Source organism: Cetorhinus maximus, unplaced genomic scaffold (assembly GCF_964194155.1).
Source record: "Cetorhinus maximus unplaced genomic scaffold, sCetMax3.hap1.1 HAP1_SCAFFOLD_1787, whole genome shotgun sequence".
Lineage (NCBI taxonomy): Eukaryota > Metazoa > Chordata > Chondrichthyes > Lamniformes > Cetorhinidae > Cetorhinus > Cetorhinus maximus.
This window is the reverse complement of record NW_027597727.1, coordinates 4,564-32,500: the sequence shown is the minus strand read 5'-3', so window position 1 is coordinate 32,500 and position 27,937 is coordinate 4,564. Positions and strand designations below refer to the sequence as shown.

Genomic DNA, 27,937 nt, shown 5'->3' with positions numbered 1-27,937 from the left:
AACTGTGATTGTACTCGAAAGAGTTGCAATCTGTGACTGTTGATAACTCGAAAGAGTTCCCCTTCTTAGAGATGTCAGCTGTGGCTCAGTTCATAGCACCCTCGCCTTTGAATCAGAGGGTTGTGGGTTCATGTCCCACTCCTGGAAACCAAGAGCTGTGATTGTACTCGGAAGAGTTGCAATCTGTGACTGTTGATAACTCGAAAGAGTTTTAACCCACTGCTACATCCATGACCTTCCTTCCATCAAAATGTCCAAAGCGGGAATGTTCCCTGATATTGCGCAATGTTCAGCACCATTCGCAGGCTGGATGTGGAGAGGATATTTCCTCTTGTGGGAGAATCAAGAACCAGGGGTCTCTGCTTCAATATAAGGGGTCCCCAGTTAAGTCGGCGATGAGGAGAATATTTTTTTTCTCTCAGGGGGTTGTGAGTCTCCGGAACTCTCTTCCTGCAAAGGATTGGGAAGCTGAGCCTTTGGATATTTTGCAGCTGGAGTTGGAGAGATTCTTGATGAGCAAGGTGGGGGTGATAGGTTATCGGGGGGGGAGAGGGAGGTGGGATGCAGATTTCAGGTTACGATCAGATCGGCCACGGTCTTATTAAATGGCGGAACAGGCTTGAGGGGCCGAGTGGTCTCCTCCTGCTCCTTTTCCATATGTTGGTATTCCCACCTAGCCTAGTATGGCTGCATTATGGTCAGTCTCTTCGCCTGGGTAATTGATGTAGATTGCAAAATAGACAGCGCTGACCCCACTTGCCCTTCACTACTTAAATACAATATTGGGCTGGACATTGAAGAACCATAGAACCATAGAGCGCTACAGCACAGAAAACAGGCCATTCGGCCCTTCTAGTCTGTGCCAAAATATTATTCCGCTAATCCCATTGACCTGCGCCCAGTCCATAACCCTCCAGACTTCTCCCATCCATGTATCTATCCAATTTATCCTTAAAACTTAAAGAGTGAGCCCACATTTACCACGTCAGATGGTAGCTCGTTCCACACTCTCACCACTCTCTGAGTGAAGAAGTTCCCCCTAAACCTTTCCCCTTTCACCCTAAAGCCATGTCCTCTCGTGTTTATCTCTCCTAATCTAAGTGGAAAGAGCCAACTCGTGTTGACTCTGTCTATACCCCTCACCATTTTGTAAACTTCTATCAAATCTCCCCTCATCCTTCTACGCTCGAAGGAATAAAGTCCGAACCTGTTTAATCTTTCCCTGTAACTCAACTCCTTAAGTCCCGGCAACATCCTAGTAAATCTTCTCCGCGCTCTCTCGATCTTACTGATATCCTTGAGGGAATTCCGCCGCTCTTGTTTGGGTAGCGGCGTGGTGCTTTATTCTGAACCTCTAGCTGAGAGGCCTGAGCCAAGATCCAAAGAAAAAAGCTCCACCGGCAATGTTGCACTCCCTCAGTAATGGCCGCACCCACCCCTCCACCCCCACCCCGGGTGTCAGTCCCAGGCTGGTCCCAGGCTGGTGATGCGGAGGACATTGGGTTCCCATTGGGGCCAGATTGGCAACGCTGAGCTTTGGTGAGGGGAAGTAGCTCAAGATCACGCCCTCTCCCTGCCCCTTTTCAGGGAGAGAGTTCCAGGAACCCACGACCCCTCCGAAAGAGAGAGAGAGAGAGAAACCTCCTCATCTGTTTTAAATGGGGGGACCCCTTAATTTTTAAGCAGCGACTCCTCATTCTAGACTCTCCCAGAAGAGGAAATGTCCTCTCCACACCCACCCGGTCAAGACCCCCTCAGGATCTTAAATGTTTCAATGAAGCCACCTCTTACTGTCCTCCCGGCTACTGTGTCAGCTGTAGCTCAGTTCATAGCACCCTCGCCTTTGAATCAGAAGGTTGTGGGTTCACGTCCCACTCCCGGAAACCAAGAACTGTGATTGTACTCGAAAGAGTTACATGCGATCTGTCGGTAACTCGAAAGAGTTACTGTTCATTTCCATTTGATGGCATCACTAACTTCCTTAACCACTGATGGTGCAAGGTTCTTGCAACACTGTTCTTCCTTGGTGAAATATATCCCCGCCCTGCCTCAACCTTTCTGTTTAACTCTCTAAAATTCCACATCTCGCTATTTAGTTTAAAGCCCTCTCGCCTGCCCTAGTTATAGGACTCGTCAGATCACTGGGCCCAGCACGGTTGATGTGAAAGCCAGTTAGTGATGCTATCGAATTGAAATGAACAGTAACTGGGAGATCAGTAAGAGGGTGACTTAACTGAAACATGTCGGATCCTGAGGGGTCCTGACAGGGTGGGTGTGGAGAGGGTGCTTCCTCTTGTGGGAGAATCTCTTCTCGAGTAGGAACTCCAAGCGGATACAAGCTGAGCCTGTCCAGCCTGGTCCTGGTATCCGTCCGGTGAACCTTCCCGGAACTGCTAGCCTTTTCTCTAACTGCTTCCGTCCGCCATGTTATTCCCCCACCAGGGGTCAGACCCACCATCCTGCTGGAGCCCAACTACAGTGTATTCCTCAAAGGAGAGTCGGTTAATGTTACCTGCACCATCTGGGAACGCAACACCAGCCGGGGGATTGATTTTTACCTGGACGGCTCCTTCCTGACCCATCGTGACATCGGGCCCGGGAGAAACTCCGCCAGTGTGCGAGTGGCCAACTTGACCTCCAAGGGCGCTGGGAGGTACAGCTGCAAATACGGGAACCAGCTGGCCGGGGAGTACGCGAATTCTTCCCTCGATGCCTCGGTGCACATCGCCGTGACAGGTGAGCAGGGGAGACGTTTTACAAGCACTGCTCGGGTACCGATGCGCGCTCACCTGAAGGGGACATGTGGCGTGGGTGGGGGGATAGATACGGAAGGGGAAGATGGACGGGGTGGACTATGGGGGTGACTGAATGTGACTCAGGCTGAGGCAAATCGAGGGAGAATGGCGAAGAGAGAGTGAGAGAAACCAAAAAAGAGGGAGGGAGGGAGAGAGACAGAGGGAGACAGACAGAGACAGGGAGGGAGAGAGAGAGAGGCAGAAAGGGAGATACAGAGAGAAGGGGAGGGACAGAAGGAATGAGAGAGAAGGGGCGACAGAGGGAGAGAACGAGACAGAGAGGGGGAGAGGCAGAGAAAGAGAGAGAGAGAAAGATCGAGAGATAGACAGGTAGACAGACAGAAGGAGAGAGAGACTGAGAGAGAGAGAGAGAGAGAGAGAGATACAGACATAGAGACAGAGAGAGAGAGCGATATAGAGAGAGAGACAGAGGGGGAGAGAGAGAGGCAGAGACAGAGAGAGACAGGTAGAGAGAGACAGAGGGGGAGAGACAGAGGCAGAGACAGAGTGGGACAGGGTGAGGGAGACAGGGTGAGGGAGACAGAGAGAGAGAGAGACAGAGAAAGAGAGAGAAAGATCGAGAGATAGACAGGCAGAACGACAGAAGGAGAAAGAGACCGAGAGAGAGAGAGAGAGAGAGGGAGAGAGAGATAGGCAGGGAGTGGGAGGCAGAGAGAGAGAGAGAGTGACAGAGTGACAGACAGACAGACAGAGAGGGAGAGAGAACGACAGATAGAGAGAGACAGAGGGGGAGAGAGAGAGGCAGAGACAGAGAGAGACAGGTAGAGAGAGACAGAGGGGGAGAGACAGAGGCAGAGACAGAGTGGGACAGGGTGAGGGAGACAGGGTGAGGGAGACAGAGAGAGAGACAGAGAAAGAGAGAGAAAGATCGAGAGATAGACAGGCAGAACGACAGAAGGAGAAAGAGACCGAGAGAGAGAGAGAGAGAGAGAGAGAGAGGGAGAGAGAGATAGGCAGAGAGTGGGAGGCAGAGAGAGAGAGAGAGTGACAGAGTGACAGACAGACAGACAGAGAGAGGGAGAGAGAACGACAGATAGAGAGAGACAGAGGGGAGAGAGAGAGACAGAGGGGGAGAGAGAGGCAGAGACAGAGAGAGACAGATAGAGAGAGACAGAGGGGGAGAGAGAGAGACAGAGACAGAGAGAGAGACAGAGAGCAACAGAAGGGGAGAGAGAGAGGCAGAGACAGACAGGGTGGGACAAGGTGAGAGAGAGAGAGAGACAGCTGTAGATAGATAGAGAAAGAGGAAGTGTGTGCGTGTGTGAGAGAGAGAGAGAGTGAGAGTGAGTGTGAGAGAGACAGGTAAAGAGGGAGAGAGAGAGAGTGCGAGACAGAAACAGAGAAAGCAAAAAGAGAGAGACTGAGAGGTAGACCGTGAGAGACAAAGAGAGAGAGAGAGAGAGGGGGACAGAAACAGAGAGAGAGAGAGCAAAAAGGAAGAAAGAGAAAAGGAAAGGAAGAAAGGAAGATGGAGAAAAAGGAAGGGAAAAAGTAATAAAGAAAGAAGGAACGAAGGAAACAAATAATAAAGGAAGTAAGAATGAAATAAAGAACGGAAAAGAACGCAGGGAGGAAAGCTGGGAAAGAGGAAAATAAAAACAAAGGAGAGGTGGTGGGTTATCTTAAAAAAAGAAACATTCTGAATCTCAGAGCCTCACAAGCTGAGGTTACGTCCCACTCAGTAAGTTTCCTGTCCGCAATGCAGGCGGGAGGCAGCACCTTAGCGCACAGCAAGATCCCACAAAGCGTAAGGTGGTCAGCAAACCCGGGCCGCCTGCTTTGCTGCCGCCGGGCAGCGGGTCCCACGGCTGCGCAGGTCAGCACCTTGCGGAGGCCCCTAACAGTGTCGGCTAACCGTCATACTGCATTGCTCCGAGGGCTTGCCCAGTTTTCACCAATCGGTGTTGGCCCTGGGCACGGGAAGGGTAACAGAAGGAGGGAGCCAAAGGAAAGAGCGGGAGAGCAGAGAAATAGAGAGAGAGAGAGAGCTCGAATTCGTACCGCACGTGTTGGGAACTCCCCGGGGAAGTTGAGAGGCAAGTGCGTAATTTGGAGGAGATGGGAATATCCACCTAAACAGCCTCGATTGGCTCGAGCGCGGATGGGATCAATCCCGTTTCGCGTCGTGGGAGTTTGCAAATTGCTCCATGCGCAGTTTCTGCGCTGAATAGTGGGAAGTAGGGAGGTCATGTTGGGAGTTGTATAGAGCCTCGGTGAGGCCACAGCTGGAGTACTGTGTGCAGTTCTGGTCGCCACATTATAGGAAGGATGTGATTGCGCTGGAGGGGGTGCAGAGGAGATTCACCAGGATGTTGCCTGGGATGAAACGTTTAAGTGATGAAGAGATGTTGGACAGACTTGGGTTGTTTTCGTTGGATTAAAGAAGACTGAGGGGCGACCTGATCGAGGTGTACAAGATTATGAGGGTCATGGACAAGGTGGATAGGGAGCAGCTGTTCCCCTTTAGTTGAAGGGTCAGTCACAAGGGGGCATAAGTTCAAGGTGAGGGGCAGGAGGTTTAGGGGGGGGATGTGAGGAAAAGCTTTTTGACCCAGAGGGTGGTGAGGGTCTGGAATGCGCTGCCTGGGAGGGTGGTGGAGGCGGGTTAGCCTCACATCCTTTAAAAAGTACCTGGATGAGCACTTGGCATCGTCATAACATTCAAGGCTATGGGGCCAAGTGCGGGTCAATGGGATTAGGTAGGTAGGTCAGGTGTTTCTCACGTGTCGGTGCAGACTCGATGGGCCGAAGGGCCTCTTCTGCACTCTGTGTGATTCTGTGGAGTGCAGCAGGTTTGGGAAGATATAAGCCTTTCTTAAACATACAGATACACTCCCTATCATCCACACACACACACACACGCACACACGATCTCTCACACACACTGTCACGTTTACACGTACTCTCATACACTCATACTCTCAGACACTCTCTCACATATACACTCAGACACACACGTACACACACACACTCTCTCTCACACACAGACACAAACTCTCTCTCTCACACACACATACACACACACACTCTCTCTCTCACACAGACACAAACTCTCTCACACACACGTACACACACACACACACTCTCTCTCTCACACACAGACACAAACTCTCTCTCTCACACACTTTCATTCACTTCCTCTCATCCGCACTCACACGTTGACACACAGACGCTCAAGCACGTACACACTCGCATACACACACACACAGTCTCATACACACACGCACACACTCACACACACGCACACACACTCACTCTCTCATACACACAAACACACATTGGCAGACACAGACAATCAAACACACACGTCCTCGCACACACACACTTTCATGCACACTTACCCATTGACACACACCAACATTCAAACACACACACACACTCTCACACAGTCCCTCTCTCTCACACACGCACTCTCATAAACATGCACACGCACACACTCACAGGCCCCCACACACAGACACTAATACGCACAACTCACACACACACGCAAACGCATTCTGTCTCATGCAAATACACACACTCACGCATTCACACACAAACTCAAATGCTGCAGTCCATGCGGTGTAGGTACACCCACAGTGCTGTTAGGGAGGGAGTTCCAGGATTTTGTCCGTGTGGTGTAGGTACACCCACAGTGCTGTTAGGGAGGGAGTTCCAGGATTTTGTCCCTGTGGTGTAGGTACACCCACAGTGCTGTTAGGGAGGGAGTTCCAGGATTTTGTCCCTGTGGTGTAGGTACACCCACAGTGCTGTTAGGGAGGGAGTTCCAGGATTTTGTCCCTGTGGTGTAGGTACACCCACAGTGCTGTTAGGGAGGGAGTTCCAGGATTTTGTCCCTGTGTTGTAGGTACACCCATGGCGCTGTTAGGAAGGGAGTTCTATGATTTTGACCCAGCGACAGTGAAGGAACGGCCGATATATTTCCAAGTCAGGATGTTGAGTGACTTGGAGGGGAACTTCCAGGTGGTGGTGTTCCCATGTGTCTGCTGCCCTTGTCCTTCTAGATGGTAGTGGTCGTGGGTTTGGAAGGTGCTGACGAAGGAGCCTTGGTGAGTTATTGCAGTGCATCTTGTAGATGGTACACACACTGCTGCTACTGTGCGTCGGGGGTGGAGGGAGTGAATGTTTGTGGATGGGGTGCCGATCAAGCGGGGCTGCTTTGTCCCGGACGGTGTCGAGCTTCTCGAGTGTGGTGGGAGCTGCACTCATCCAGGCAAAGTGGGGAGTATCCCATCACACTCCTGACTTGTGCCTTGTAGATGGTGGACAGGCTTTGGGGGAGTCAGGAGGGTGAGTGACTCTCCGCAGGATTCCCAGCCTCTGACCTGCTCGAGTAGCCGCTGCCTTTATCTGCCGCACGGTTATTGATTCTTCTGCATGTTCATCCAAACAGATCCCCTGCAGACTCCCAATATAGCCTTATTCACCGTCAGAGGGATGAATCTCATCAACTGCACGGTCCAGAACAACACAGGGAACGGCACAATGTACTTATTGGAGTTGGATGCCAGCGGGTCTAGGCAAGTTCAACAAGCGGAAGTGTTGAATTTCACCTCGACGTTTCCGTTGAATAACAGCGATGGCAACATTGCTGGCCGCTACGTCTGTTTATACGAGGTGCAAGTCAAGGGTAGATCGTTCAACTCCACCTACACTGAGTCTGTCCTAGTCGCTGTTCCAGGTGAGTGAGATTCAACTTTCCATCAACGCTCTTGGTAAACTAAGGCACCAGGCATTCTTCATGTTCTTGTGCTCAGCAGTAGTTGACCAAATGTCAAGCCAGATAACATTGACTTTTCCTCATTCACTGAGGGGGTGCGGGCGTCGCTGGCTGGGCCCAGCTTTTATTGCCCGCCCCTAATCGCCCCTTGAGGTGGTGGATGAGCCGCCTTCTTGACCTGCAGCAGTCCCTGTGGTGTAGGTACACCCACAGTGCTGTTAGGGAGGGAGTTCCAGGATTTTGTCCGTGTGGTGTAGGTACACCCACAGCGCTGTTAGGGAGGGAGTTCCAGGATTTTGTCCCTGTGGTGTAGGTACACCCACAGTGCTGTTAGGGAGGGAGTTCCAGGATTTTGTCCCTGTGGTGTAGGTACACCCACAGTGCTGTTAGGGAGGGAGTTCCAGGATTTTGTCCCTGTGGTGTAGGTACACCCACAGCGCTGTTAGGGAGGGAGTTCCAGGATTTTGACCCAGCAACAGTGAAGGAACGGCCGATATATTTCCAAGTCAGGATGGTGAGTGACTTGGAGGGGAACTTCCAGGTGGTGGTGTTCCCATCGATCTACTGCCCTTGTCCTTCTAGTTGGTAGTGGTCGTGGGTTTGGAAGGTGCTGTCTAAGGAGCCTTGGTGAGTTCCTGCAGTGCATCTTGTAGATGGTACACACACTGCTGCTACTGTGCGTCGGTGGTGGGGTGAGTGAATGTTTGTGGATGGGGTGCCGATCAAGCGGGGCTGCTTTGTCCTGGACAGTGTTGAGCTTCTTGAGTGTTGTGGGAGCTGCACTCATCCAGGCAAGTGGGGAATGTCCCGTGGTGGAATTTGAGAATGTTTGTGGATGAGTTTACTGAGACAGGGAGAGGCAATTCTCTGGAGGGTTTGGAAACAAGGTTGAGAAGCGATGGACAAAATCAAATTTTAAAAAAAGCAGACACATGAAAATATACAATTTTCTGAGCAAAATTGAAATTTCAGAACAGTAAATTGTCAAGATGTTTAAAAAGTGAACAGAGTGGGTGAGAGTGTGTGTGGTGGGGTGAGTGTGAATGAGAACACTTGAGACTGGGAGTGCGGCAGACATAAACAGTGTCCCTTCCCTCTCACTCTCCCTACACACAGGCACTGACACACGCACAACACACACACACACACACACACACACAACACACACTCACCCCTCACACACACACACACGCACACATAACCATCTCAGGCACACACTCTCCCTTTCACACATATAAACCCACCACTCTCACACACACACACTCACCCATCACTCACACACACGCTCACCCATCACTCACACACACGCTCACCCATCACTCACACACACGCTCACCCATCACTCATACACACGCTCACCCATCACTCACACACACGCTCACCCATCACTCACGCACACACTCACCCCCATCACACCCTACGCAAACACACACATACACACACTCCTAGACACACACACACAGACAAACACACACACATACTCATCCCTCACACACACACAGTCACCCCCTGTCCCACCCTATGTAAACACACACATACACACGCTTCTCACACACACACACACACACTCTCCTCAGTATCTCTCTCTCTCCCCCTCACACACACACTCACACGCCTCTCTCTCTCTCTCTCTCACACACATACACATCCCTCACACACACTCACTCAAACTACCCTTACACACACACTCTCTCACACACACATTCACCCCTCACTCACTCACACACACGCCTCTCTCTCTCTCTCTCTCACACACATACACATCCCTCACACACACTCACTCAAACTACCCTTACACACACACTCTCTCACACACACATTCATCCCTCACTCCACACAGACACACCCCTCACTCACACACTCACTCAAACAACCCTTACACACACCCTCTCACACACACACACACACCCCTCACTCACACACTCACTCAAACAACCCTTACACACACCCTCTCACACACACACACCCCTCACTCACACACACACACATGCGCACACACACACATACGCACGCACACACACACACATGCACATACATAAACACACACCCCTCACATACATGCACGTGCACACACACACACTCACCACTGAGTCACACACTCACTCACCCCTCACTGACACACTTACACACACACCCCTCTCATTCACAAACACACACACACACACTCAACCCTCACAAACAGACACACACACACACACTCAACCCTCACACACTCATGACTCACATGCATGCACGTGCACACACACACACATCCCTCACACTCATACACACAATCACCCCTCCCTCTCTCTCTCTCTCACACACACACACTTCCCTCATATATACGCACACACACACACACACACTCACTCCCCCCCCACACACGCACTCACCCCGACACACACTGCCCTCTCGATTGGGCACTCTAGAGTCTAGTTGTTTCGTACGGTAGCCGGCCAAGAACCTATAATGGGGGAGATGGTTAGCAAGTGCAATGGCCAATTTTGCTTGGATGTGCACTGCTTAAGGTGCTGACAAGGTGAGCACTAAGTGTATCACACACTCCGAGTACCCCCGTGCTGTCGTTGAAGGGAACTGAGGTCGACCAATGAGATGATCAAGAGGAATGTGCAGATGGAGAATGACCATCACACCATCTCAGCACATTAACTGATAAAGCTTCTAACGTCTTCCACCTCCTATACACAACTGATCACAGCAATGGCGGCCAAGGGACCTTATGCAAGAGACAGATGCATGGATGCAATTGTGTTCAATGTGTTTGGCGTCAAATAAACAATGAAACTGATACAGTCAAAAATGACCCACGTTGTTTTCTTTCTCTCTCAATGTCATTGTAGCCTCCCCGAATGTGAAGAAAATCGTTGGCTGGTTCTTAGCTACGCTGATACTCCTCATGATTCTGGTCCTTTCCGTGTATTACTTCAGAAAGCCGAAGACTTGCAAGACCAAACGTGGTAAGATGGATACTTTCTGTCCATGTCTTTATTACTTCCCCTACTTTGCATCGCATATGTTGCGACGAGAGGACCAAGTTCACTCTTAGGGTGTGATCCCCCACTGTAGGTCAGTGGCTGGTCATCCTGCAAGGAGCTCAACGCCATTCGGAGCAAAGAATCCCGCTTGACTGGCTCCCCATCCACAAACATTCACTCCCTCCACCACCGACGCACAGTGGCAGCCGTGTGTGTACCATCGACAAGATGCGCTGCCTTGTCCCTTCCAGTGGAATTATACTTCTCGCATTGAAACAAATGCATTTCAGACCCCCCCCCGCCCCCAGTCCCACACAGTGACAACGCAGGTGGGTAAGGTAGTCAGGAAGGCATATGGCATGCTTGCCTTCATCGGCAGGGGTATTGAGTATAAAAGCTGGGAAGTCATGCTGCAGCTGTGTAGAACCTTGGTTAGGCCACACTTGGAATATTGCGTGCAATTCTGGTCACCACATTACCAGAAGGATGTGGAGGCGTTGGAGAGGGTGCAGAGGATGTTGACCAGGATGCTGCCTGGTCTGGAGGTTATTAACCATGAGGAGAGGTTGGAGAAACTCGGATTGTTCTCACTAGAGCGACGGAGATTGAGGGGCGACTTGATAGAAGTTTACAAAATGATGAGTGGCATGGACAGAGTAGATAGTCAGAAGCTTTTTTCCCAGGGTGGAAGAGTCAATTACTAGGGGAACATAGATTTAAGGGGAGAGGAGAAAACTATAGAGGGGATGTGAGGGACAAGTTTTTTACGCAGAGGGTAGTGAGTGTTTGGAATTCGCTGCCAGAGGAGGTGGTGGAAGCAGGTACGATAGTGGTGTTTAAGAGGCAGCTTGACAAATACATGAATAGGATGGGAATAGAGGGATACGGACCCCGGAAGTGCAAAATGTTTTAGTTGACGGGCAATATGATCGGCGCAGGCTTGGAGGGCCGAAGGGCCTGTTCCTGTGCTGTACTTTTCTTTGTTCTTTGTTCACTGCAGTGACTCACCAAGGCCCCTTCGACAGCACCTCCTAGGGGAGCTGGTGTACTGTGGTGGTGGCACTAGCAACGCAGAGACCCAGGGCAATGCTCTGGGGAATCGGATCAAATCCCGTCACAGACGCTGGTTGAATTTTAGTTCGGTTAACAAATCAGGAAGATAAAGCTTGGCATGAAACTGTCGTTGATTGCCGGGAAATCCCACCTGGTTCATCGATGTCCTTTAGGGAAGGAAGTCTGGCGTCTTTGCCTACATGTGACTCCAGACACACAGGGATGTGGTTGACTCTTAACTGCCCTCAGAAGCGCCCGAGCAAGGTTGGGCAATTAGAGACTGGCAACATTTTCTGGCCGTGCCAACGATGTCTACATCCCACGAAAGTTCCAAAAAAAAAATACACCCGTCAACTCTACCGCCCAGAAGGGCAAGGGCAGCAGACACATGGGGAACACCACCACCTGGAAGTTCCCCTCTGCGTCACTCACCATCCCGACTTGAAAATATATCGGCCGTTCCTTCACTGTCGGCTGGGTCAAAACCCTGGATGGTCAGCGATGGTTACGTCCACCTAAAATGAGTTTTTGAAAAATGTTTTTATTTCATGTTATGTTTTAATCAAACTGGCTATAATTCTTTGTACGTTGTGTTTGAAGACTAGGCTTTTATTCACTGGAGCTTAGAAGAATGAGAGGAGATCTCATTGAAACATATAACATTCTGACAGGGCTAGACAGACTGGATGCAGGGATGATATTTCCTCTTGAGTGGGTTGGGAGGGGGTGTATTCTAGAAGGAGGGGTTACAAACTCAGGATATTGGGGTAGACTATTTAGGACTGAGTTGAGGAGAAACCTCTTCACTCAGAGGGTAGTGAACCTGTGCCATTCTCCACCACAGGAGGCTGTGGAGGCCGAGACGCTGAATATATTTAAGAAGGAAATAGATAGATTTCTGGACTCCGAAGGTGTCAAGGGGTGTGGGGAGAGAGCGGAACGATGACGTTGAGATAGGGGATGAGCCATGATCTTATTGAAGGGCGGAGCAGACTCAAAGGGCCGAATGACCCACTCCTGCTTCCATTTCCTATGTTTCTAAACAATTCTGTCTACAACTCTATTAACACGATCTTTCTCCCGCCCACAGAATACAGGATTTACGTGCGAGAAAGACTTCTCGACGACGTGACACATATCGAAGCTATCGATGATGATACTCCTTTTTAAATGGACGCTATTTTTACGTACTGTATTTGGATGACCCGTGAAGATATTGGGGGCTGGTGGGAGGTGGGGGGGTGGGGGGAAGGGTTGGGGGTAGAATTTGTTCTGTGCGGCAGAGCAGTATCCCTCTGGCCTTCAGTTATACTCGCTGCCCAGATGTAGATTTAGAGGTCGGCAATTGGAATGGCCATTGGCCGCTCGTGTAACAAGCGCCCGCTGCAACTTGGGATCCTCTCGCGATCAGGCCCAAGGTTAATGTTTTTACCCCCAGTCTGTTGGACGCGAAGACTGAAAAAGCCAAACTTTGATCCCGGTCAACGCAAGAAAAATGTCTGACAAAAGAACATGGTATTGCAAAATTAGTATAAGCAACCGAAATTAGCCTAGCTGCTTCTATGACTAGCGGGACTGGCGCTGGTTAAAGACATCTGGCGGCAGAATTTTATTTGGGCGCAGCTGACGAATCACATCTGCGGCCCATCCGAAGTTCCAAACTGCTGGCTTCATTGGGAATAAACACGTCGATTGCACCCACTCTGTGTCTCCGCCCAAGTGTCATTTTGCAACCAACGGCCTGATTCCAAATTTGTCCCGTGCAAAACGTGACAGCTCAACACAGATTTGTAGTGCACATCTGTAGAAATATTACTCCGTGCAACGCGGGTTTCAATGTCCAAATGTTTGCTCTAACGTCTAAATAGTTATCGGTGAGGCTCTTCTACTCTCCGAGGTGAAAATAACTAATAAGACCATAAGACACAGGAGCAGAAATTAGGCCATTCGGCCCATCGAGTCTGCTCCGCCATTCAATCATGGCTGATAAGTTTTTCAACCCCATTCTCCCGCCTTCTCCCCCTAACCTTTGACCCCCTTACCAATCAAGAACCTATCTATCTCGGTCTTAAATACACCCAATGACCTGGCCTCCACAGCTTTCTGTGGCAATGAATTCCATAGATTCACCACTCTCTGGCTAAAGAAGTTTCTCCTCATCTCTGTTCTAAAAGGTCTTCCCTTTACTCTGAGGCTGTGCCCTCAGGTCCTAGTCTCTCCTACTCATGGAAACATCTTCCCCGCGTCCCACTCTATCCAGGCCTTTCAGTATTCTGTAAGTTTCAATCAGATCCCCCCCTCATCCTTCTAAACCCCATCGAGTATAGACCCAGAGTCCTCAAACGTTTCTCAAGTGTGAGGGATATTCATAAATTCATATTTAGGTGAAATTACCCTTCAACCAATAACATTGCAAATAATTATCTGGTCACACAGAGGCATCATGATGTCCACCATTGATGTGTTACACTCTTGGTTTAAACATGGACAAAAGAGCTGAGCCCCCGAGGTGAGGTGAGAGTGACTGCCCTTGACACCAAGGCAGCATTTGACCGAGTGGCATCAAGGAGCCCCAGCAAAACTGGAGTCCATGGGAATCAGGGGGAAAACTCTCTGCTGGTTTGGGTCATACCTAGCACAAAGGAAGATGGTTGTGGTTGTTGGAGGTCAATCCTCTCAGCTCCAGGACATCACTGCAGGATTTCCTCAGGGTCCTGTCCTCGGCCCAGCCATCTTCAGCTGCTTCATCAATGACCTTCCTTCGATCCTAAGGTCAGAAGTGGGGATGTTCGCTGATGACTGCACAATGTTCAGCACCATTCGCGACTCCTCAGATACTGACGCAGTCCATGTCCAAATGCAGCAAGACCTGGACACTTTCCAGGCTTGGGCAGACAAGTGGCAAGTAGCATTCGCACCACACAAGTGACAGGCAATGACTATCTCCAACAAGTGAGATTCCAAACATCACCCCTTGACGTTCAATGGCATTACCATCACTGAATCCTCCACTATCAACATCCTGGGGGTTACCATTGACCAGAAACTGAACTGGACCAGCCATATAAATACTGTGGTTACAAGAGCAGGTCAGAGGCTGGGAATCCTACAGAGAGTTACCCACCTCTTGACCCTTCACCATCTACAAGGCACAAGTCAGGAGTGTGATGGAATACTCCCCACTTCCCTGGATGGGTGCAGCTCCCACAACACTCAAGAAGCTCAACACCGTCCGGGACAAAGCAGCCCCGCTTGATCGGTACCACATCCACATACATTCACTCCCTCCACCACCGACGCACAGTAGCAGCAGCGTGTGTACCATCTACAAGACGCACTGCAGGAACTCACCAAGGCTCCCTCGACAGCACCTTCCAAACCCACAACCACTGCCATCTAGAAGGACAAGGGCAGCAGAAACAAAGGAAAACCACAACTTGAAAGTTCCCCTCCAAGCCACTCTCCATCCTGACTTGGAAAAATATCGGCCGTTCCTTCACTGTCGCTGGGTCAAAATTCAGGAACTCCCTCCCTAACAGCACTGTGGGTGTACCTACACCACTGGGACTGCAGCGGTTTAAAAGGCAGCTCACCCATCACCTTCTCAAAGGGAAACTAGGGAGCGGCAATAAATCCTGGCCTAGCCAGCAACGCCCACATCCCATGATTGAAATAAATATCTACACTCACCCTGTCTTCCTATAAGACCATAAGACCATAAGACACAGGAGCAGAAATTAGGCCATTCGGCCCATCGAGTCTGCCCCGCCATTCAATCAGGGCTGATAAGTTTCTCAACCTCATTCTCCCGCCTTCTCCCCGTAGCCTCTGACCCCCTTACCAATCAAGAACCTATCTATCTCGGTCTTAAATACACTCAATGACCTGGCCTCCACAGCTTTCTGTGGCAATGAATTCCATAGATTCACCACTCTCTGGCTAAAGAAGTTTCTCCTCATCCCTGTTCTAAAAGGTCTTCCCTTTATTCTGAGGCTGTGCCCTCGGGTCCTAGTCTCTCCTACTAATGGAAACATCTTCCCCGCGTCCACTCTATCCAGGCCTTTCAGTATTCTGTAAGTTTCAATCAGATCCCCCCCTCATCCATTTAAACTCCATCGAGTATAGACCCAGAATCCTCAAATGTTCCTCATATGTTAAGCCTTTCATTCCTGGGATCGTTCTCGTGAACCTCCTCTGGACCCTCTCCAGGGACAGAACATCCTTCCTGAGATACGGGGCCCAAAACTGCTCACAATATTCTAAATGTGGTCTGACCAGAGCCTTATAAAGCCTCAGCAGCACATCCCTGCTTTTATATTCTAGTCCTCTCGAAATAAATGCCAACATTGCAATTGCCTTCCTAACTACCGACTCAACCTGCAAGTTAATCTTAAGAGAATCCTGGACCAGGACCCCCAAATCCCTTTGCACTCCAGATTTCTGAATTCTCTCCCCATTTAGAAAATAGTCTATGCCTCTATTCTTCCTACCAAAGTGCATGACCTCACACTTCCCCACGTTATATTCCATCTGCCACTTCTTTGCCCATTCTCCTAACCTGTCCAAATCCTTCTGCAGCCTCCCCGCCTCCTCAATACTACCTGTCCCTCCACCTATCTTTGTATCATCTGCAAACTTAGCCAGGATGCCCTCAGTTCCTTCATCTAGAATATTAATGTATAAAGTGAAAAGTTGTGGTCCCAACACTGACCCCTGCGGAACTCCACTAGTCACCGGCCGCCATCCTGAGAAGGACCCCCTTATCCCCACTCTCTGCCTCCTGCCAGACAGCCAATCTTCTATCCATGCTAGTACCTTGCCTCTAACACCATGGGCTCTTATCTTACTGAGCAGCCTCCTGTGCAGCACCTTGTCAAAGGCCTTCTGGAAGTCCAAGTAGATAACATCCATTGGCTCTCCTTTGTCTAACCTGCTCGTTACCTCCTGAAAGAATTCTAACAGATTTGTCAGGCATGACCTCCCCTTGATGAAACCATGCTGACTTTGCCCGATTTTACCATGCACTTCCAAGTATTCTGAAATCTCATCCTTAATAATGGACTCTAAAATCTTACCAACCACCGAGGTCAGGCTAATCGGCCTGTAATTTCCCGTCTTTTGCCTCACTCCCTCCTTAAACAGGGGGGGTTACATTAGCGATTTTCCAGTCCTCTGGGACCCTCCCTGACTCCAGTGATTCCTGAAAGATCACCACTATCGCCTCCACTTAATTCACCACCAACTTCCTCTTAATTCAGCTTATTGTGCAGCAATTTCCGTGCCAATGTCCTGTAATCAACAATTAATTTACAATAATGACAGGTCTTAGGTTCGGGCTTTGGACCCTTGAATACGATGAGGATGAAATTCGATTTATGGGGCCACAATCCTTTAATTTTCTTAATATCGTGTACAGAAACAACAACAGGACAGGACAATTAGAAAGCATACCTACCAATTGACATTTTGGATTGATTAAACAATGCACAACAATATTAAAAAGGCCAAGAATGAGCTCAATATAGCTACTTCATCAAAACAAGCACAGAACATCAAGACATACATACAAACATAGGAAATAGGAGCAAGAGCAGGTTATTCGGACTTGCTCCCCATTTCAACATGATCATGGCTGACCCTCTATCTCGACGCCGCACTCCCGCTCTCTCCCCATACCCCTTGACACCTTTAGAGTTCAGATATCTACCTATTTCGTTCTTAAATACATTCAGTGACTTGTCCTCCACAGCCTTCAGTGGTAGAGAATTCCACAGGTTCACCGCTCTCTGAGTGAAGAGGTTTCTCCTCATCTCAGTCCTAAATGGCCTACCCTGTATCCTGAGACTGTGACCCCCTTGATTTATACTCCACCCCCAGCCAGAGGGAATGTGATCCTTGCATCCGGTCTGTCCAGCCCTGTCACAATTTGTTATGTTTCACTGAGATCCCCTCTCAGTCTTCTAAACTCCAGTGAACACGGGCCTAGTCGGCCTAGTCTCTCCTCAAACGACAATCCTGCCATCCCAGGAATCAGTCTGGCGAATATTCGCTGCCCTCCGTCTATGACAAGTACATTCTTTCTTAGGTAAGGAGACCAAAACTGCACCCAATACTCCAGGTGTGGTCTCACCAAGGCCTAGTACAGCTGCAGTAAGCCATACCAGGTAAATACAGGATATTTGATCCCAACAGGGATTAGTGAACTACGTGTGTTTTTTAACAGCACCCAGTGATTACTTTGTAGCTTAAAATTGCAGATTTGCTAACTAATTGGATTTGGCAGGAGTTGAATCCCTGTCCCAACAGCATTAGCTTGGGCCTTCTAGAGTAACAGCCTGGTGGCTTAGCAAATGCACCGTAGTCGCTGGGTGGTCGCGTGCTGTGGTCACAGTGTCCTTCCTCCTAGCGGAAATCGACACTGCTCCATTTCTTTGATGTCCAACTTGGTGCAGCATTTCATTCCTGCTCACTTACCCGTCCGTCATTCCTGAAGTGAGCTTGTGGCCCAGAGGTAGGAATGCTACCCAATGTGCCACGAGTTCTCAGGCCACACCGCGACACCGAAGTTCAGCCGGGACAACCAGAATAAGACTTCATCCCTTTTGTCACGGTGGAGGGTTAACTTACGGAGGTGCCAAAATTGAAAAAAAACCTCATTAGATGCTCCGTGTTGCTCGTGTTCACTCTGCACTGTCTCAGCATCGGACTGAGGAGGACCAATGGAGCATAGGGTGAAAGAGTCCATTTGTCCATTGTGCATTTCGGAGGCACCTGATCTGGAATTGTGGTCCGATCTGCTCACTTTTGAAGCCCTACTAATAAAATATTTACTCTGAGCCAGCCATTAGTTAATCCCCCATGAGTACTGATGCGACGCTCGAGCCCTTAGACAAGACATTTAAAGGCTGTGGCCCATCTGCACAGGGGCACATTACAGCAACAAACACTCTGCATTTAACAAGACCGTACTGACACTTTCTTATGACCAAGTGAGTTCAGCGTAGGGATTTAACCGGGTGTGAACAGCATAACAAATGCTGGTCTTGCTGGCAACACTCAGATACTGGGTACGAATCTGATCGAAAGGTTCAGCCAAGCCTTGGACCGACGTGGTCCCTGGTTACAGGAAGGGAATTGATTAGGTCACCAGATCAATTGTGGTCTGGTCAACGTCTCCACCAGTTTCCTGCTGCCTTCTCATGTCTGCCAGCGGTGTTGACGAATAGGTAAATGGAGAGACACAACGAAGAGCATAAGGATCTTTGACAGTAACTAAAGGGCACGTTATTTTACAGAGATTGAGCATTGCTGTCGAATCTTTTTGTCTTGGACTCATCAGGTCGGATGCAAGCTTCAAAAGGGAGCAGCGGTTTACACTGAAAGGTTGCCAAGTCGACCCTGATTGGTCGAGGCCTGGCTCTGGAGAATGCACTAGGTACCTATTGACCTCCTGACATTTGTTTAATTCAAATGAAACGGCACAATGCCTGGGCATGCTCTTCCTGCTTGCAGAGGACAGGTTCCTGCCTGATGGAGCATTGCAGCGTAAAGTCAGACACAAGGACCCGCCCTGTGCAAGCAGAAAGGACATGCCCTAGTGGTGCACATTAAAAATAAAAACTACACTAGACCATGGGGGTACAATGGTCCCCTAACGCATTCTCCATGGCAATGTCTCGCCCTTTCAGAGTTGACTTGCCAATTGATCAGTGTCCTTTTCCCACGCGGTATAAATTGTTGTTGACTTTAAAATTTGCTGTTCTTGCATCTATCCCTGATGAGTGCAAGGCGAAGAGGTTCGACAATGTGTGTCCTTTTTGTCAGCAACACGCCTATTATCTTATTGCTGAACTGAACACTCAATACATGAGGGGGTATAGACAGAGTCAATGCGAGTAGGCTCTTTCCACTTAGATTAGGAGAGATAAACCCGAGAGGGCATGGCTTTAGGGTGAAAGGGGAAAGGTTTAGGGGGAACTTCTTCACTCAGAGAGTGGTGAGAGTGTGGAACGAGCTACCATCTGACGTGGTAAATGCGGGCTCACTCTTAAGTTTTAAGAATAAATTGGATAGATACATGGATGGGAGAGGTCTGGAGGGTTATGGACCGGGCGGAGGTCAATGGGACTAGCGGAATGATATTTCGACACAGACTAGAAGGGCCGAAAGGCCTGTTTTCTGTGCTGTAGTGTTCTATGGTTCTATGGTTCTACAAACCAATGATCAGCTAATTACCCTAAGGGGAAGCTTCCCGATTCTCTCTATGAATTATCGATATCAAGTCCTGCAGGGAAATGATCGTCACAATATTACACCAGAGGGAACGAATAAATGGTCCTTCAGATCATGGTGCCAGAGGGAAAAAACGCACTTCTCACCTTGTTTTTCTGCCACAACTCAGCATTTAAGACCATAAGACATAGGAGCAGGAATTAGGCCATTCGGCCCATCGAGTCTGCTCCGCCATTCAATCATGGCTGATAAGTTTCTCAACCCCATTCTCCCGCCTTCTCCCCGTAACCTTTGATCCCCTTTACCAATCAAGAACCTATCGATCTCGGTCTTAAATACAGAATCTTGGTGGGAGTACAATTTCGTCCTGGACACTATCTCAATGTCGTTGTAATCTTATTGGGGGGGTCTGCTGTATGCTGAGCCCTACAACTGAGTTGCACTGACTGCCATGAATCAATTTATTTCATGTTCCCCTCACGCGTTGAATTTCTGCTCCTAATGCGTGTACATGCTTTCGTGTTGTGGGGTATATGGTGGCTGTGTACTCATTCACTGGACTGTTCATCCCCAGGCTAATATTCTTGGTACATGGGTTCAAACACCCACCACAGTAGCTGGTGGCATGTGCATTCAGATGCTGAAGCAGTCTATGTCCAAATGCAACCAGGCCTGGAGAACACCCAGGCTTGGGCTGACAAGTGGCAAGTAACATTCGCGCCACACAAGTGCCAGGCAATGACCATCTCCAACAAGAGAGAATCCAATCATCGCCCCCTTGACGTTCAAAGGCATTACCATCACTGAATCCCCCACTGTCAACATCCTGGGGGTTACCATTGACCAGAAACTGAACTGGACTAACCATGTAAATACTGTGGCTACAAGAGCAGGTCAGAAGCTAGGAATCCTATGAGGAGTAACTCACCTCCTGACTCCCCAAAGCCTGTCCTCCATCTGCAAGGCACTAGACAAGGGTGTGATGGAATACTCTCCGCTTACCTGGAGGAGTGCAGCTCCAACAACACTCGAGAAGCTCGACACCATCCAGGACAAAGCAGTCCTCTTCATTGGCACCCCATCCACAAGTATTCACTCCCTCCACCACCAACGCACAGTAGCAGCAGTGTGTACCATCTACAAACATTCACTCCCTCCACCACCGACGCACAGTAGCAGCAGTGTGTGTACCATCTACAAGATGCACTGCAGCAACTCATCAAGGCTCCTTCGACAGCACCTTCCACTACCACCTAGAAGGACAAGGGCAGCAGGTAGATGGGAACACCACCACCTGGAATTTGCCCTACAAGCCAAAAGCCATCCTGACTTGGAAATATATCGGCCGTTCCTTCACTGTCGCTGGGTCAAAATCCTGGATCTCCCTTCCAAACAGCACTGTGGGTGTACCTACACCACATGGACTGGACCGATTCAAGAAGGCAGCTCACCACCTCCTTCTCAAGGGGAAATTAGGGATGGGCAATAAATGCTGGGCCCAGCCAGCGACGCCCACATCCCATGAATGAATTCAAAAAAAATGAAAGCTAGTCTCAGTAATAGTGACCGTCTTCCAATGTTAACATCTGGTTCATAAAAAAACATATGATATAGGAGCAGAAATAGGCCATTCGTCCCATCGAGTCTGCTCCACCATTCAATAAGGTCATGACCGATCTGAATGTAACCTTAATCCCACACTCCTCCCTCCCTCCTCCCCATAACATTTCAAACCCTTTTTAATCAAGAATCCATCTCGCTCAGCCTTAGTAATATTCAAAGGCTCTGCTTCCATTGCCTTTTGAGGAAGAGAGTTCCAAAGATACACTAAGATAAAAAGCAAAATACTGCAGATGCTGGAAATCTGAAATAAAAAAACCCCAAAAAATCCTGGAAGAGCTCAGCAGGTCTGACAGCATCTGTGGAGAGAGGAGCCATAAGGACTCGAAACATTAACTCTTGTTTTTTTCCTGCTGTCGGACCTGCTGAGTTTTTCCAATGTTTTCTGTCTTTGTTCCAAAGACTCCCGACCCTCTGTGGGAATACATTTCTCCTCATCTCTCTCTTAAACGGGTAACCCCTTATTTTTACACAGTGACCCCCTAGTTCTAGATTCCCCAACAAGAGGAATCATCCTCTTCGCATCCACCCTGTGAAGACCCCTCATCATCGTGTATGTTTCAATCAAGTCGCCTCTCACTCTTCCAAACTCCAGCGGATACAAGCCTAACCTGTCCAACCTTTCCTCATAAGACAACCCCACCCATTCCAGGTATTAGTCTGGTAAACCTTCTCTGAGCTGCTCCTAATGCATTTACATCTTTCTTTAAATAAGGAGCCCAGTATTGGACACAATACTCCAGTTGTGGTCTCACTAGTGCTCTGTATAACTGAAACTCTTTTGAGTTATCAACAGTCACAGATTGCAACTCTTTCGAGTACAATCACAGTTCTTGGTTTCCAGGAGTGGGACATGAACCCACAACCCTCTGATTCAAAGGCGAGGGTGCTATGAACTGAGCCACAGCTGACACCTCTCTGTATAACTGAAGTATAACCTCCCTACTTTTGTATTCAATCCTCCTCACAATAAGTGATAATATTCTATTAACTCCCCTAATTAATTGCTGTACCCGCACAATAACCTTTTGTGATTCATGCACGAGGACACTGAAATCCCCTTTTGGGAAGGGAATCTAAAGTCCTTGCCTGGCCTGTTCTACTGTGAGTCCAAAACCCCCCAGTAATGTGGTTGGCACTTAACTGCCCTCTGACAAGGCGCTGCTAGTCACTCAGGTCAAGGGGCAATTAGGGATGGGCAACAAATGCTGGCATTGCCAGTGACGCCCACATCCTACGAAAGCATTAAAATGAAAATGTAACATCAACACTATGAAAAAAGCAACAATAGCCCATTCAGAATCCAATGATATGCTTTATTTGAAGGTTACATTATTCCAGTTAACAGGCAAAGACTATAATCATTGCTTACAAAGGCAAGTGTTGGGTTCATTGAACAGAGTTACTAAAGATTATTCCCATCAAACATATAGAGCCAGCTTACTTCAGGCAAACAGGTTAACACATTGTTTTCAATGAACCAATTCACAACTTACAACCCTGGTCAGCAACGGGCATGGAATTTTGGACCGATCCCACCATGGATCCCGAACACTCGCCAAAACTGATTCATGCACACGGGCGTTAGAAATTAATGGGCTTGTCGTGTGGTGGCATAGAGCTTGAGTATTGCTGAAAAAAAACATCGTGTCAAAGCTTTTTGCCTTTCACTCATCAGGGCAATCGCAAACATGCCAATGTCAGGGCCCTGATATATCGGATCAAACAGCATGCTCCTTCTGCTGTTCGCAATGGGCAAGGTACAGACTGCACCCAAACACCCTGTGCCGGCCAAACTCAAAACACAGTGTCCCACCTTAGATGGGATTCTGCGACTGGACAACACTTGCTAAATTACCCTCACCGTGCTACAAATCTTGCTGGCATCCAATTTACGATAGTCAGCCGGGCTTGCAGTAGGGTGCATTTGCACGTATTGCAGGCTGCCCGTATGAATCCACAGGGCAGACAGAAAGGACAGGTGCACACATTGCGCCTGCTGCAGCTCAACAAAATAAGTGACAGCCGTTCGCTGGTTCATTCCTCAGGGCAACGCCTTGACCAACCAGAGTCAAGCTGCCCGGGTTAACATTTCAAACAATGCTTGGAAGTTAACTGTCAGCCACCAATAACTGGTGCATTGTGCACGGCAACGCCTCTAACCAGAGTCCACTTGCCAACCAATCAGCACTCTATTCTCGCACAGCTTCCCCTGAGATTGGTATTCTTGCTATTGTCCTGATGAGTTCAAGGCAAAAACCTTGGACACAATGTCGTCTTTCAGCAAGGCTCAACGAATGGGCTGAACAAGATCGCCTCGTGTGGTGAGGCAGAAGAGGTGGCGTCGGAGCCTGTTATGCGGAGCGCCGGATATTCGGTCCATTTACAGGGACTAACACCGGGGACCCCCATTTGGTTCCACCGTTTTAGCGATTAGCAGTGCACAGCAGCCTCGAGTCCTAAGCTACCCACCGAATCAGCTTGGCGCACCTACACGTTCCCGTGCCAATCTGTCCCGACACTGGCGCAAGACGGGCGCAAGTGGACCCAACGCTCGCAATGTTTTAACAGGTGACTTCAGGCCCACAATAACGTGGCTGAGACTCTTCACTATAACTTCATGGGACAGTAGGCCATTCTGTTCAAGGGCAGTTCAGGGGTTTTCATGGCAATTAATGATAGCTTCAGAGCTAACAATAGCTGAGAATAGCTTCACATGCCCAATGTCATGGCTTGAACCTAAACTTCACCCAAGTATCAGGTTGGGATTTGAACTCTTCAAGTTCAGTGGTATTACCACTACGCCACCGCCTCTCGCGTTTACATGAAGCAATGCTGACGCCCTGATATATTTAAAAGCCCCCGCTCTATCATGTTGAAACACCCCAAGCCTGAGTGCACATGAATCGAAAGGATTATTAGCCTGATATTTCATCAACAAAGAGGCACGATAGAATTTTGCTTTCTCAATTACGCTTGAGACTCTCTCTCTCTCCGAGATCTCCGCACAATCTGCATCAAGGATCGAGTCAAGTCAAGGCTGAAAATCTGGCGGCTATATCAAAAAGTAATCGGGTTGAAATATAGATATATAATATATAGGTGCTGCTGAAAAAGGGACATTCTTAGAAGGGGGAAACATGATAAGCACCCTCATTTCCCGGTTTTTACTGGTGTTCCATTTTATGGTAAAGAAAAGCAGTTCGGGCCAGTACTCTTATATCCCAGGTTTTTATTGTTTTTCGTTCTGGGTTGCACGATGCATCGATAAAAGCAAAAAAAACTGCGGATGCTGGAAATCCAAAACAAAAACAGAAACAGAAATATCTGGAAAAAAACTCAGCAGGTCTGGCAGCATCGGTGGATTTTAAAATCAACAATTTTAGATCTTGAACTCTCTCCTCCATTCCCCACCCCCTTTCCGTTTCTTCCCTCTCCTTTTTTGTTTTTATATAGATTTTCCTTTTCCCACCTATTTCCATTATTTTTAAATGTATTTCCACCCATTGTTTATCTTTTAGCCCTTTCAGTATTTCCCCCCAGCCCCACTAGAGCCATCTGCACCTTGTCTGTCCTGCTTTCAACTCTTAATTAGCACATTGCTTTAGATAATATCACCACCTCTTTGTCCTTTGTCTGTGACATCTTTTGGTTATCTCCACCTATCACCGGCTGCTTGTCCCAACAAACCCCCCTCCTCTTAAACCAGCTTATATCTCACCCCTTTTCTATTTTTACTTAGTTCCGTTGAAGGGTCATGAGGACTCGAAACGTCAACGGTGCTCCCTCTCCGCCGATGCTGCCAGACCTGCTGAGTTTTTCCGGGTATCTCTGTTTCTGTTTTCGTATGATGTGTCGGGTTTTACGACCCTCTGAACATTCAGTTTCAGCGCCTTGTTAGGGACTGAATACCGAGGAGGACGGGTAACAGGAGGAAAGTGCAGTATCGCTGGCTTTGCCAGTGGTTAAGCTGAATTTGCAATGATTAATTCGGTAATCCGACGAACGCCTATGCTAATAATTCGAGCAGATGGGTTGTTTTCTCGTTACCTTGCCGTAATGAAACGACACTATCTGCCTGATTTCCCACCTACCCACCCATCTTCCGGGCCGAATTGATACCCACACTGGAGAAGGAAGAGGAAATTCAGCAGCCACACGACAGCCCCCCTTACCCCGCCCCAAAAGCATTTATAGGTAGAAGAACACCGCACAGAGGAGCACCAGCAGCGCCATGGCTTTCAGCAGCAGCGTCAGAGTGGCGTCCTCCTGACGGCCGGCCAGAGTGCGCGTTTTGGTCGGCTTCATGGCGCGGTCCCACTGGGTCAGGATGGTCCATCGGGCCCCCTCCCACTTTCCGGGTCCCACCAGGCGAAACTGATAGGGCGAGCACGGGCCGAAGAAGATCTGATACGCCAGGCGTGGGTCGGCGAGGAAGAGGCGCTTGATGTCCAGTTTGGCTCCGATCTGCTCCGCCATCGAGTCCATGTAAGGGATGTAGTCGATTTTCAAGGTGCGCTTCTGGGAGCCCCCGGTCCTTGAGTGATGGGAAACACAAAACAGAGAAGACGACGAGTTAATTGTCTGCGAAGTTAAAGTCTTGCCGATTACACGGTGAAGGGTTTTCGAAGCCAATTACATTAAGGGTTTTTGACTCGCTCGCGGAGGCTGAGAGTCAACTCGCAGACGCTTGCTCCTACCTCTCCCCCTGGACCATGACCCCACCGGGGAACATCAAGCCATTGTTTCCAGGACTGTCACTGACCTCATCTCCTCTGGAGATCTTCCTCCCACAGCTTCCAACCTGATAGTCGCCCAGCCTCGGACGGCCCGCTTCTACCTCCTACCCAAAATCCACAGACAGAACTGTCCCGGCAGACCGATCGAGTCAGCCTGTTCCTGCCCCATGGAACTCATTTCTCGTTATCTTGACTCCCTTCTCTCTCCCCTTGTCCAGTCCCTTCCCACCTACATCCGTGATTCCTCTGACACCTTACGTCACATCAACAATTTCCAGTTCCCTGGCCCCAACCGCTTCCTCTTCACCATGGACGTCCAATCCCTCTACACCTCCATCCCCCACCAGGATGGTCTGAGGGCCCTTAGCTTCTTCCTTGAACAGAGGCCTGAACAATCCCCACCCACCACTACTCTCCTCCGTCTGGCTGAACTTGTTCTCACACTGAACAATTTCTCCTTTAACTCCTCTCACTTCCTCCAAATAAAAGGTGTGGCTATGGGTACCCGCATGGGCCCCAGCAATGCCTGTCTCTTCATGGGGTATGTGGAACATTCCTTGTTCCAGTCCTACTCAGGCCCCCTCCCACAACTCTTTCTCCGGTACATCGATGATTACTTCGGTGCTGCTTCATGCTCTCGTCGGAACCTGGAAAAATTTATTAATTTTGCTTCCAATCTCCACCCCTCCATCATTTTCACATGGTCCATCTCTGACACTTCTCTTCCCTTCCTTGACCTCTCTGTCTCAATTTCTGATGATAGACTGTCCACCAATATCCATTACAAGCCTACCGACTCCCACAGCTACCTCGACTACAGCTCCTCACACCCCGCTTCCTGTAAGGACTCCATCCCATTCTCTCAGTTCCTTCACCTCCATCGCATCTGTTCTGATGATGCTACCTTCAAAAACAGCTCCTCTGACATGTCCTCCTTCTTCTTTAACCGAGGTTTTCCACCCACGGTCGTTGACAGGGCCCTCAACCGTGTCCGGCCCATATCCCGCGCATCCTCCCTCACGCCTTCTCCTCCTTCCCAGAAACATGATAGGGTCCCCCTTGCCCTCACTTATCACCCCACCAGCCTCCGCATTCAAAGGATCATCCTCTGCCATTTCCGCCAACTCCAGCATGATGCCACCACCAAACACATCTTCCCTTCAGCCCCCCCTGGCGGCATTCCGTAGTGATCGTTCCCTCCGGGACACCCTGGTCCACTCCTCCATCATCCCCTACTCCTCAACCCCCACCTATGGCACCTCCCCATGCCCACGCAGAAGATGCAACACCTGCCCCTTCACTTCCTCTCTCCTCACCGTCCAAGGGCCCAAACACTCCTTTCAAGTGAAGCAGCATTTCACTAGCATTTCCCCTAACTTAGTCTACTGCATTCGTTGATCCCAATGCGGTTTCCTCTACATTGGAGAGACCAAACGCAAACTGGGCGACCGTTTTGCGGAACACCTGCGGTCTGTCCGCAAGAAAGACCCAAACCTCCCTGTCGCTTGCCATTTTAACACTCCACCCTGTTCTCTTGCCCACATGTCTGTCCTTGGCTTGCTGCATTGTTCCAGTGAAGCCCAACGCAAACTGGAGGAACAGCACCTCATCTTCCGACTAGGCACTTTACAGCCCTCTGGGCTGAATATTGAATTCAACAACTTTAGATCTTAAACTCCCCCTCCCCCCATCCCCACCCCGTTTCTTTCCCCCCCCCACCTGCTTTTTTTTCAATAATTTATATAGATTCTTCTTTCCCCACCTATTTCCATTATTTTTAAA

At 49.2% G+C, this 27,937-nt stretch overlaps 1 protein-coding gene across 1 annotated transcript in view; it reads left to right on the top strand.

Moving 5' to 3' along the window:
* Positions 1-7,505, top strand: part of LOC144676651 (scavenger receptor cysteine-rich domain-containing group B protein-like) — a gene marked incomplete at its 5' end in the record, with an annotated part of 42,511 nt that extends 35,006 nt beyond the window's left edge. The window contains 2 exons of the mRNA XM_078537023.1: positions 2,443-2,736; positions 7,210-7,505. Of these exons, the coding sequence (XP_078393149.1) occupies positions 2,443-2,736; positions 7,210-7,505 (590 nt within the window). The remainder of the gene's footprint in view (positions 1-2,442; positions 2,737-7,209) is intronic.
* Between the last annotated feature and the right edge of the window lie 20,432 nt (positions 7,506-27,937).